The sequence below is a fragment of the Mycteria americana genome, chromosome 6 (genome assembly GCF_035582795.1).
Source record: "Mycteria americana isolate JAX WOST 10 ecotype Jacksonville Zoo and Gardens chromosome 6, USCA_MyAme_1.0, whole genome shotgun sequence".
In the NCBI taxonomy this organism is placed as follows: Eukaryota; Metazoa; Chordata; class Aves; order Ciconiiformes; family Ciconiidae; genus Mycteria; species Mycteria americana.
The window spans coordinates 59,467,910-59,481,417 of record NC_134370.1 but is presented as its reverse complement, the minus strand read 5'-3'; the positions used below and the strand labels follow the sequence as shown (position 1 = coordinate 59,481,417).

Genomic DNA, 13,508 nt, shown 5'->3' with positions numbered 1-13,508 from the left:
GTGTTGTTAATGCTGTGAATGTTAATACTATGCACCTAAGCAGATGAAAGTGGGTACAATGTAAGATATCTTTAGGCAAATACATTTATATTCATATTAAAGGGTGATCCACTGCATTAGTAAAAATTACATCCCTAAGTCAAAACACAAAACTCATTAAAAAGAGCATTAATGAAGCTTACAGTTGTCTCAAATTAACTAATCAAAAAAAGTCTGTATTAGATGCTTACATTATCTTTTATTCGTTGCAGCACAGATGCCGTCTTATTTTTTATGCACCAAATACTACACACACAGAATGAGAACAATTTATAAGAACTAAGACGTATTTTCCTTTGGGTGCAAATACAGTAATGGCAGCCCAGATACTTCATAATAAAGTGTGGCTTAGATTTCCCTGGGATTTAAAAAAAAGACAAATAATATTACAGAATGGAATACAACAAATGCGTTTTTACTAGAAAGGGTTAGCAGGCCAAATTTTACTGCTCCTTGTAACACATGCCTCAATATACCCCACTGTGAGTTTAACTGATGTTGTATAAAGGTATGGAAATCGTTGTGATTAACCAGACTCATTGTTTATATAACTTGAGAATAGTTGTACTGGGTCAGACTGAAGAGCCATCTGGCCGAGTACGCTGCCTGCAAGATGGGGTGATTGTAGATGTCTGGAAACTATGAAGAAGGCAGCAAGCATCTAGCAGTGCTTTCCCAGAATAATCTCCTAGCAATCATCGTGCTTCCTGACTCAACAGTAGTATCTCTGAGTTTAAAGCTGCCCTCAATAGATTTTTCTCCCCCCAGTTTTTTTAATTATTCTTGAAAAATATGTAAAATCATTGGCCTCTTGTAGCAATGTTTGTTTCCTGCATAGAGACCCCTTCTTCTGTAATGCCCCTTACTTCTTCTGATACGGGAAAGGGTGAAATATCATTCCTACTCTCTTTCTTCATGCACTTGTGTTTTACAGACCTTAGGTAATGCTGAGAAAGGCCACAGGTGCTTAGCAAGGGCAACTGCTCTTGCAATACTGTTGCATAAAGTAACTGATTAGCACAGATGGAATGGCAGGGCTGCTGTGTGTTTGAACTTGGGGAGTTTTAAAATTGCCCTAATACAACAAAATCTCTTGGAGAGGTGACATTCTTCTTTTTGCACAGTTCAGAATTGATGTTGGCATTGTCTGCACAGACAGATCCTCACAGCAGTCTAGAGAGTTTAAGTCAAGGTATTAAAAAAAAAAATTAATGGCGCAAATAGCTAAATTGTTTAGCCCCTACTGAGGCCAGCATATTTTGTCACAATGGTTCTAGCCTACCAGCCAGAAACTGTCCATTACCAGGACTGATAAGGCAAAAATTGGCATTTTCTTCACCACAGTCTACAAACCAGAGAGTTTCACATTATATGCCTACAAGATTTATTTGACATTTTAATCTATAAATACACAAGGTTTCCACCAGTAAAAGCACAGGAATTTTCTCAGTGGTCATTGCCACTGCTTACATATTGAACAAAATAACATGTAGTATTGCATATGAATAAGCAAACTTTGGTTCTCTTTCTACCTGGAGAGGTCTTAAGGACCAATCCCTTTTGCACTTGTTAAACAATGGCTTGCAGAGGGCAACAAGGCAGCTGAAGGCCACACTGAATACTACACTCTGGAAAGCTTGGGACACTGTAGAACTTAATTAGTTTTTTGAAGGCACTTTTTTTGAGCATCATCACCTCTTCAGGCAGCCTGGAAAGAATTCTGGCATTTGCATGAGACTCCTTGTCAGCGGCTGCTGCTTTGGGGTTACATTGCTCAAGACCACCAGTCATTGGCACACTGTTGCAGCTAAGGGAACGTGCTGTCTTTTTCTTGCCTTGAACAGATAAATAACTGAATAAAAAAGACGTTAACTTATGTTTGGTAACATCTCGGACATCTTCTGGAAAACAGTCATCTAGAGGATCCCCTTGACCTTTCACTTGTTGACTAATCATGCACGTACTGGGACTCGCTGCTAACTTCTTAGGCTGAACTACTATTTTTCTGGAAGGTGTTTTGTATTTTCCTCCATCTAGATAAAGCTGAGAAGCACTACTAATGGCATCAGAACTAGGCTTAACTATCATATTAGGGATTCTTGCCCCATCACCAGAACTAATGCAGTGCAACCCATAATTCTGGCTAACGACTTGGGCTGCAGTGTGTTGAATGATGTTCCAGTCTTGCAGAATATCTTCCCTGGTTGTGAACTGAGATGTTACAGTAAAGCGAATGATGAACTTGTCGTGAATGGTTGCTGGAATAAGGAAGAGCCTGCCAGAACTGCTTAGTTCTTTCAGGAGTTTTTCTGTCAGCCAGTTGGGACCCTGTTTTAAATATGAATAAGAAAAAAAAATTACTATAGTTAGAATTTCCAGTGACATCCAAACATCTCTGTAAAGATTCCAGCATTACAAATTCTTACATGAAAGTTTATTCACAGTTCTTAATGTCTGGGGAGAGATCAGCTGTGGTCAATTCATTGCAAAGAGACTTGCAAAAGGCCCGATCTTTACCTTTAAACGAAATACAACCAGTCCAAGATGTCTCTTGGCAGGAATTTCAAAGAGTGGATCACTTCTAACCAATGATTCAAAGAATTTGGCTGTTTCAGTACCCTATAATTAACGAAGAAAAGTAGTTATGTATTGGTTTGTCACAAACCCACTGTAAGACACTAAAATAAATAGTTAAAAAGAATTCCTTTCCTTACTAAAACACATCATTCCAATGCACGAATGGTAGCAAACAGAAGAATGACAACAAAGCTAAGAATTTTAAAGTCTGTCTCTATTTGCCCAAACCTTTGACAATGAACAAGAGTAACTGCACTATACATAGGAATTTTCTAGAAGGTGGTTTGAAAACAGAATGTGCCTTCTCAGATTAGAGTCCTTTTGTGGCAACCGTTGATCCACAATATGATCCCTTCTATTTACACTCCATCAAAGACTTAAGCCTGTAAATTTTCATAGCAGTGGGTTCAGCCATCCATCACAGCCTGCCTCCCAAACAGCTGCCACTTTGCCTCAAAGAAAACTCCTACAGATTAATACTCAAGTAATGTGCAGAAGGCATTGACTTATCGAATCACTTTCCATTGCTTATTCCTTCCAAGAAGGGTACAGGAAATGTTTTGTCTACACAGTCAATCTTTACAGGTTACTTAAGAGTAAAATCAGCACGCATTTAGCATTCACATACAAGCTTTGTGTGTGAGAGGATTTCTGTTACTCATCTTTGCATCACTGAATTTATTAAACTCAGCTACCGATACATCAACATAATACATTTATGCTTGCATTGTTAAGCCACATACATGTCGGACATGAGCTTGAAGCTTTTTCACCCCAAATGAACGAATCACAAACCACAGCTTCAAAGAACGAAATCGACGACTCAGTGGAATTTGCCAGTGCTGTGAAAACACAACAGTGTATCAATGAGTGCAAAACCAACAGAAAGGAGCGTCCCCTTACACTGCTACGTCTGTTGCTTCAGACTCAGGTCAGAAATCTCCATTGACACAAATAATTTCATATTACTGAAAACCTGCCAAGCCTAGGAAATAGCCATCAAAGAAAGACTGTGTCTAGATATTTTTCAATTATTTGCAAAAATAAGATTTTTGGCTATTCCCCTTAATCTATAGCTTAGATATGCTTAGAACTTTTAGTTAATTACCAGCTAATAACAAAACCTTTTTGCATTTAAAGAGCATTATCAATTTAAGATGTGTCCATTTACACTTTAGGACTGAGTGCTCACTTCAGTTCCTGTAGTTTGCATATTTAAGTGCCATCCTGAACGTTTTTCCAAATCAACTATAAACAGCGAGAGTTGATATATGGGTAGACCTTTCCAGAGGAAGTAACACATACTGCATGGAAAAGAGTGACAAAACACGTAAAGGAATACTTCTAGGGAGCTACCCAGTTACATACAGGGTCCTATATAACCACAACAGGGACTCGTTTATATATTCCCTCCCCCCTCTACACTCACATTCTCTAGTGAAAAGCACTATTGATTTCAAGAAAACAATTATCTTTTCAGGACTAGGGTGAGATCATAGCAGAAACAATTGGCAGTGAATATTCTTTTGTTTTACTGGACTGAAATCTGCTGTAAGATGGATCTAAAGTGAAATGCCTCTTAGCTCTCCTATGAATACCTTAATCTGAAGAAAAACATAATTCATTCTACTGCTGTTTAAGAGCATGGTGTTTCCATTGCTTACTCCTTTCTCTTTTTTATTACATATCAGAGATACAAGAAAACCAGCCAAAATGCCATCAGTAGGAATTACTTCAGCAGCACGATGCACAGAAATGACCCTTCTAACTAAGAAGGCAAGGCTGGATCCCCATCTGTGTAAGAATCTTAAGTACTTCAATCTCTATATCTGAAAGCAATTTTTAAATTAATTTTCATAACCAGGGCTCACTTCAAATTTTTACAATTTAATCTGCATTAGGATCTCAGTATAATTGGGTTTATGCTTTTATGTAATAAGACCAGCTATAAGATAAGCACATGCCAGAGTGTGAGGAATTTCGCATTCTGTTTGAACATTTTACAGGCAATTTAAAATATCAACTCAAATAACAACTTACCATGAAATCAACAGCAGCTCCTGAATTGGGATGTCTGAGGTAGACAGGGTTAACACTGAAGGTTTGATGTAACTTGTATTTATCTTTAACCCTATCAATTATAGAATGAACTGTATTTAGCAAAAAATTACGAAGAGAAAGACTTTGCAATTTGAATACTGTCCTTTTGGTGTGGTGTTTTGCCTTTACTCACCAAAATCCAGTGCAGTCAAAATGAACCATCATCCATTTAGAAGGGTTAAAAGCAAAGGAATCTGCATATTCAATTCCATCCAAGAACAATCGAAATTCAGGACATACAAATGCTGTTCCTGCATATGCAGCATCAATATGAAGCCAGAGTCCCTCAGCATCACCTGTTGGAATTGAAATTGTTCTTATGTAAGGGACATAAGGAATCAAAGTACATGCTTAATCTGTCCTCTCTGAAAACCAGGTGCAAGTTTTTGCAGCAGGCGGACAGGCTGACAACAAAATAGCAAGCAAGACAAACAATTGACAATCTAGTTTTATTCTAAAGCTGTGGATCCAGAACCCCAAAATACAGGATAATGGTGAAATCAGATGGACTCTATAACAAAATTCACTATTCCATATTTCATATGAGTGAGGCTTTTTAACATTTGATTTCTGTCACCTGCCTTTTTACTAAGTGAAATTCCCCAGAACAACACAGTTGCACAAAGTCAGAATAAAGACACAGTGGCAAGCAAAAAGGACCCAGAGATAGAAGCCACACTCCGCCCCATAAGAGAAAGTGCCGCAGGTCTTCAGCAGCTACTTGTCAGAATTTATGCTGGAATAGAATCTGCAACCATGTCAAATTTACCTATTGAACTGGTGGCTACAAAGGATGTCCTACTAAACACTACCTTCAAAACTCCTTTGCTAGGTTAAATATTTATGTATCCATCCTACAACAGTACTGCACTCTGTCCTGTACAGTCTGTATTGCCTGAATAACCACATTAAAGATTTATCAGTTGACAAATTTCATCCACCTTGAATAGAATGTATTTTAGCATCCTAATTTAAATCTTACAGAAATCACTGCAAAGTCTTGCACTGACTCCACCGATCTTGGAGACACATCTGAAAAACTCAACTGATTAGTGTTTCTACTCTCCTTGGTTTTTGGCATGAAAAATTGTCATACTATCTTTTCTGTGCTATCATAGTTTAAAATCAGGGGAAAAAAAAAAAGACACTTACAAATTGGACCCAGTTCTGAGAGATTGTCAAAAGCACAGACACCAGTTGTACCCAAAGTTGCACAAACCTAGAAGAAAACAAACCTGTTAAAATGGCTTTTTTTTTTAATAAATGGATGCAACACTTTAAAAGTGGAGAGGCTATCATATACACTCGAAATGACATTAACTTTTTTTTTGTTCAATAAAATAGAAATTCTTGTATACATTTTAACCTTCAGCTAATGTATTTTAACACAATAAGAAATGTTTCCCATGTAATTTTTTGTTGACATTAAGAATACAACACTATGTCAATACTCCCAACCAGAAAGTTGAACGTACAAAGACTGGCACTAGGCCTTTCTTTCTGTCTTCTGCAATGGCTTTCTTCAAAGTTTCACCTCTGAGGGAAAAGTTCTCATCCACAGGCAGAAATTTCATCTTCACAAGAGAAATCAAGCCAGCCTTTTCTACAGAAGAATGCGCCTTTAAAAAAAAGAAACAGTAAGAAAGCAATCTCTGAGGCTGAACAGCTGTGATACGTTATGGCCTTATAAAAGACAGTGGTTGCAAGAAAAGCAGAGATAAAATCCTTATTATAATCCATATTAATACAAGTCTGAAAGTTTATTCTTTGTGAATAACTAAAAGAAATAATACACTGTAATTCCAAGGAATGCATATGCTCCATTTATTTGGGTACTGGTCTCTAAAATGTAATAATAGGCATCCTTACCTTGTGTTTGGAGGGCCATTTATCAAAACTCAGATCTTAAAGGACCCTCTAGAAATGGATCAACCTCAGTTTATTCCCTCCTCCCTTCCATAAGAAGATAAAAACCCCTGAAGTGTGCCTACTTCTGGGCTGGGGTAGACCAAAACCCCTCACAAGAAAAAACCCTTTTAGTTATACTAAGAGAGAATCAGCATGAGTGTCTCTCCTGTTGCATTTTTCACAGGGCAGTATGACTGTTCAGTTCCAAGAGTCCAAGGACAGAACAGGTTTGCAGGCAGAGTCACGGTACTGTGTAGACATTTCCTCCAAGAACAAGCATAGAAGCCTAGAGTGGAGACCACAACCAGGAGCAGCACAGAGGTAACGCCCTGAGCGTTCTTGTTTCTGAATGGAAGGAGGCTGTGAAGAAACACGAGCTGAAGCAGCATGAGATCAGCACTTAGTTACTGGAGTAAGGCTTTATGAAAAACAGGAAGGAAGTGCAGAAATGAGTCATGTGAAACAGCCTCTTGAGGACTGCTGGGACCCTACAAAACTTCATCTCACACTTCGTTTCCCCATCTGCAGAAAGCAACATTAGAGGGGGATTCGTTCATGCTTGTGAGGCATTCATGTTTGTGTTTTTCTCTTGCTACAGAAACACGAGTTCACACTGCATGGTCTGGGTGAGACAGCAGAAGCAAATTCATTTTCTTTGTAACCATAAGAACCTACTTGATCAGACGCATAAGCAATGAGGCGAGAATTGAGTGAGGACTCATCAGTGTCTGGCTCAGAAAGCTTCATCTCCAGAATTTTGTTTTTCCTTGCTGCTAGCAGGGCAACCAAGGTTGCTTCACTCACAGTGCTCTGCAAAGACATTGCTCATTTTACTGCAACATATTGCTACTTTATTGCTATTTTGTCAGGGATTTACTGAAGTCATTTAAGTGCTCAGCTGCCCACCCCCTCTTTTATTTCTACTACTGCTTTTCTGGGATGCAGTGGAAAGTCACTAGCTGAGGAGCGGCTCTCTGGGCCAGCAACACAAAACAAAGCCTTTTAACTGCTGTATATTTTTAACATGCAGGACCGAGTTGGGGGGAGTAAATAAATCACATTTTCATTTTGTTCTTCTACAGCTAAAATGTAGTATCTCCCATAAAAATTACAAACCTGCGCAAAGCTCCTTATAACAACACAGAGCCTCAGCACTGATTCCACAGGATCATGCGTAGGCCTTATGAAAGGAAGTAAAGGTTCAGGCCTTGATCTTGCAACTCTGAGACACAAAGTAGACATGAGAAAAAGGAAAAATAATTTCTTGTGTGGCTAAGGACTGCTGGCAGGAGGACAGTGACAAGGATTCTTTCTCTAATTTCGTAAGAATCACTTTAATGAATAATTTGGTGACGTGAAATAGACTGAAGAAACCAAATCTGACTCTCATTTATCCTTAGTAAGGCCACCAGAGTACCTGCTCCTCATCCATAACACAATTAGGACTAAAAGCGACAGCAATTCCTATTCTAGAATCTTCTATATTTAACACTAAAATTTGGGAAAGTAATGTCAAACTGGGATTTGTCTCTATTCAGACCCATAGAGCAAATCTTCTTGTTCTTTCCTCCAAGAAAACTATCACCCAGAGGGAAATTCACTTGAGTGAAAACAAAATGTTGATGAGGCCACCTCTGATCTCCCCTACCTGTAATACTCCTCCACCCACACTGTCGGGATGGTGGTGCAGGAATTTATCCGGAAGGCCCAGCATTTTAGCCAACCAATCCATCACATTCATTTCCAGTTCTGTACAGGCTGGACTTGAGGCCTAGAAAAATAAAAAAAAGACAATCAGGCTGTAATTCACCCTACAAACACAGCAGGAGTATAACCCTTAGAGTAAACCACATATCACATTTTAATTAATAGCTATTAACACTTCTTAATTGCCTTGGGAGAAATCTCACCTAGATGCAACAAAGGCAGATGACGAGCTTTGTAGCATTGGATATATAAGCAGCTAACTGTGTAATACTATGGCCCATACCTAGCAGAACACAGCACTCTTGTAATAAAAATTAGGTTGTTTGGTGAGTTCTGTAATACAACCTCTATGTTAAGGTTGCAGTTGAGGGTGAGCTCCGGGTACCTTGCTCATTACCAGTTGCTCTCTTGGAACACCAACTACAGAGACTCTCACCAACCTCCTTAAAATGCTCTCTCCAGATTACCTGCATCAACTCAGTGTTGAGCTTTTAAACTATCAATAATTTTAGAGTCATTAAAAAAAAAAAAAAAGCACAATGAGCCATTTGAGACAAAACCGTGGAACTGCAATTCACCACACAAGTACACGCTCTTGGTCCCTAAAGAGAAAGGGCACTGATCCCTCTTCGAACTGAGAGTTAAGGAAGGCTTTTTGAAGACCGGCAAAAGAAAGATGAAAGCTGTTCTGCAGTGTCCAGCTTTCCACTTACGAAAGAATCAGTTTACATTGCAAACTTAACAGAAATCTATCAAAACTAGATTGAGGGTGTGGAAATGGACATTTCTGTGTATGCAGTGAGCTAATCTGATACAACGACATGGAGACCATAACCATCAGCTTCTTACAGATTTATGAGCTTCTACCACTTTCTTATGTGGAGACGTACATCTAAAAATCTGGGCAACTTCACCACCGCGGAAAACATTGGCTTCAGAACGCTACTGAGGTACGTAGAATCATAACCAAGTAGTACTGTGGAGCTGCTGCAGGAGGATACAAAATACTCAGATATTCTGGGACAGGCCACCAAAATTATTTTCAGAGGAGGAAAAATAGGAAATGTGTTCTCTCAAAGGAGCAGGAGAACTGGAATGGAGCCCAGCCTAGCCTGCAGTCATGGATGGTGGCTGCTTGTGTAACAGTCTTGGCACTGAGACTAGACAACAGGGAACAATGTTCACAGTGGGATATGCAAAGAATCAGAAAACAGACATTTCTAGTGGTATATTTTCTTCATTCACCTCTTACTACTAGGTAACATTTGCTCTTATATATTCTATTTATTTTTTTTTTCAAGTGACATTTTTCATTTATGCAAACGACATACAATTGGTTAAAGTAAATAATTATACTGACTTGCAGAACAAGAAAGAATGACTATGACCTGCTCCTGCATAATACACATAGGAGATGAATATCTAAAATAACAACAACAACAACAAAATTTACCCATGTGAATCCCAAGCAGTTAATTGCATCAGCCAACATATCTCCAAGGAGTGAAGGCCAGGAAGTAAGAGCTGGAAAGTAGGCATGCATGTGTGGACTTTGCCAATGGACTACCTAGAACAAAATTATCTAGAAGTTAAGTCTGAAAATGTCACAAAATTCTGCACAAGATGTAGTGATTAGCATCTGTTTAAAGTGACGGAAAAGGATCACAGTAACATAATATGTGCAATTATAGATCTGCTAGCAGAAAACTACAGAGATAATATCAACAGGAGTGCAGCACTAGCAAATGATAACACTGTGTCGTTATTAGATAAATTCCAAATTATAGCAAAAGCATTTATCTGAATTAAACAGGCAGCCAAAGATTCTGAACAGGAAAGAATGATCTTTTGAACATTGCACAAGAGAGTCAGAAATATTTATCTTTCTAAGGGGAATCCTTGCAACAAAGTTGCTCTTGCTCATTTTGTCAACCAACAGCGTGCCTTTAGCTACACATAGCAATTTACAATTATACAGCCCCCCTCTATACACCTGAAGGAGCTTGTATGTGGGACACCAGCGTAAGCATTCTAACGTGAATACCTCTCCTACATCAGACCAAGTTTCTGCAAACATCTATAAAGAAAATTTTAAAATAGACTTTGAAAATGCTTCTTACATAAAATGTTTAACCTGGTAATATGAACTCCCTCAGCAGAATCTGCAGCATTTATGTACAAGAGGAAGGAGACCTTTACATTCAAAGAGCAGGAGACAAGTCTTATACATACATGACCTTGGGCAAGAGATGTTTCACCTTGCTGTGCCTGAGCTTCCACATCTCTGAAATTGAGATGCAGTTCAGCAGGTAGAGGCCTTGTGAAGTTAAATTCACTAGTGTCAGAAAATCATTGTTTCCCTCTAAGCAAAGATGAGTTATTCTTAATGTATAAAATACTTCAAAAATACATTCAGTCTATCCCCTAAAATTGTAGTTAGGAACACAACAGTAATCTCCAGAATCCTTCTGTGGACATAATGTCTACAAGACTTATTCTACATTTTGGGTGCTTTACTTATTTAGATATGTGTTCTGCAGAACCTGTACATTCCCAGGATTTAGTGTTCACCCCAGGTAGTAATGGCTTTTTCCTGTCATGATTATACTTTATTTCTTACCCCAGGCATAATAATCTTCTCTATATCTCCAAAGATGTTGTCCCAGCTGTCTGGGTCCATTGGGGCAGAATCCGGCAACTGGGCTCTCATGTAACCTGGCTGTACGTCAGGAGTCACCCGTCTGTCTCTCACATTGCTCAGGTACTGGCAAATGTAATCCACCATCTCTTTCCCTGGAAGAAGCAAACCAGTGCTTTGAGTTTCAGTTGCGGGAAAACTAACTAGTAGTACTAGCACTTCACACAATCTGTCATTAGCATTGGACAGGGCTTGGAATACTGCTCCCAGGATAGCCACAGGAACTAACCTTCTTCCTACACCCTACTTGTCCTATCTAATAATGTAGGGACATGGCTTCTAGAACACGCTTCAGGGGGACAGAACAGATTCACAGGGTTATTTCAGTGCTGTCACTGAATAGCTCAAATGTACCTTTAAAATACAATCACTGTACAAATACAGTTTGTTTGATTACTGAGAGAATAGACAGATTTTTTTGCCTACAAATTAACTGAAACTGTATTTCACAGAAATTTAATTTTCATAATGTCTCATGCTTCCCTGTTGCTACAGCATACACCCTTTTGCATCCTCTGAAAACAGCTGCACAGCTCCACACCTTTTCTCCACTTTTTAGGCAATCTCCTCCAGCCCCAGGACCAAAGTTTGCTCCCCATCTACAGAACTGGGCCAGTATCACTGAAGTTTCATGGCGTCAGCGGGGAAGAGCCACTGCGCATAACCCCTTAGCACAAGTTTATTCAGAATCACAGTTTTTGCAGCTTTCCCACAGTATTTTAAATGTGAGACCAAAAAGCCTGTCATCCACTGACTCTAAATCCTTTTAATTTAAACTCAGCCCTGGGTCACATTTTTGTCTCAGCCTCAGCAGATCTGTCTCAAGGACATGTGTGAAAATAAAGAGTATATAGCCCATCCTAATTTTGGGTACCACTCCCAGCCCTACACCAGTTGATCTCTGTGAGCAAATGCTACCTATTTCCAAGAGCAGAGGATCACTCACCTCTCCGTCTGTACTCCTCAGGCTCCATACTGATTCCTTCTAAAAGCACCTCTTCAAACCTGGGCCACCACCTTTCAGGAGCTGTGGGCAGTTTGGTTTGGTGCCCTGCTAGCTGCTTCACCCTTTATAGCTGCCTTTATCTCTCAGACTCATGCATTCTGGAAAAGGTTTAACGTAGGCAGGTTATTGGTGAGTGTTTATCTAACTCCTCCCAACTGAGGGCTTTTACAGTCTCTTGTATGTTCTCATCTGTGCTCTTTTGATGTGTAAGATAGTGTATCTCTAAAAGAAGCTGCCTCTGTGCTAACCCTTTCCCATTTTCAAACAATCTTCCAGAATTCTCACAGTAATCCATGTCATGAATATAAGACACATTAATATCAGACTTGTGGGAGAGAAAAAGCTCAAGAGCTTCCAAAACCAAATAGAAGCAGCCATGTTACTCTAGCACACCGAACTACTGCACTAGCAGTAGTCATTAAAACAAGGCACCAACATGTAATAAATTTGACACTGCAGGCGGAGACCTTTTTTTTTTTTTTTAAAGAATTGTAGGACCGAGTTTTCCCAAGAAGAGAGTTTACCTGCATCCCCACAAGTCTTCAGTCCCTGTGGTGTCAGCCCCTTGCTGCTAGAAGGAAAGGCATTACAATTATTGCCAGTTCCAGAACGGCACTACAAAGCAGCAATGATCCGCTTTGTGGATTTCCTGCCCTTCCAGATCAGACCAGTTTATACTGCAGGGTGATGTTCCTCCACTGGTATCACCCTAGACCATTGAGCTGGGAAAACACATCTTTTTCCCGCCACTGTGCTTGCTCTTCTCAAATATATGCGTAAGCACCGGGATTTGGCCTTGTATCTCCAGAATTCCTCTAAGTCCTCCACCTGGACTGTTCTCAGTCTGGAAGAACAGCCATGTAGATTCCTCCTTGTTCCAGTTTTAGCACCCAGAAACACATCCCTGACCTGTCTTTGGCAGCACGACCTGCGACACTGTGCTCAAGGTTGAGTGCTTATCATCTTCACCAGAAGGAACTCACTTGCTCTACACTGATACCAGGCAGCCCTGGGAAGAGAGAGGTAGGACTTATGGACTAAGCACCAGAAAGAGAAATTATTACATAGTACAATATATGCTTCCCCTATTTTTGCTATACCCTAGGCTCCTGCTTAGGGCTGGCCCTGTTGGAGACAGGATACCAGGCTAGGCAGACCCTTCGTCTGATAGATGGCAGCAATTGCTCTGTTCTCATCATATGGAAGTGTGATTTTCTGCCTCGTACTATAACGCAGCCTAAACGCTTTCATTATTTGAGAAAGTTGTTACATCTTTCTCCACAGCGTACTTTCTACAGAACAGTGCGAAAACCTTTCCTAGTTTCTGCTGCGATTAGATATTTGAGAAAGAACTGTTTCACAGATATGACAAAGATGCTCTGATACAACACGCACATCAGATTAATATACTGAAATTAAAAAAGAATTGATACAAAAAGGCATTGAAAGAAGAAGTGCAAGAAGTGCAGAAAA

General features: G+C 39.6%; 1 protein-coding gene across 1 annotated transcript; it reads right to left on the bottom strand.

Annotated features, from left to right (window-relative positions):
- Positions 1 to 120: 120 nt before the first annotated feature.
- Positions 121 to 13,306, bottom strand: HDC (histidine decarboxylase). Its single transcript, XM_075506133.1, has 13 exons — positions 12,560 to 13,306; positions 11,976 to 12,133; positions 10,952 to 11,124; positions 9,785 to 9,898; positions 8,273 to 8,395; positions 7,300 to 7,434; positions 6,192 to 6,335; positions 5,869 to 5,935; positions 4,850 to 5,012; positions 4,657 to 4,747; positions 3,360 to 3,458; positions 2,557 to 2,658; positions 121 to 2,367 (listed from the first exon to the last, which is right to left on the bottom strand). The coding sequence occupies exons 2-13, from the start codon at positions 12,001 to 12,003 to the stop codon at positions 1,609 to 1,611; spliced, it is 1,998 nt and encodes a 665-aa protein (XP_075362248.1). The 5' UTR covers positions 12,004 to 12,133; positions 12,560 to 13,306; the 3' UTR covers positions 121 to 1,608.
- Between the last annotated feature and the right edge of the window lie 202 nt (positions 13,307 to 13,508).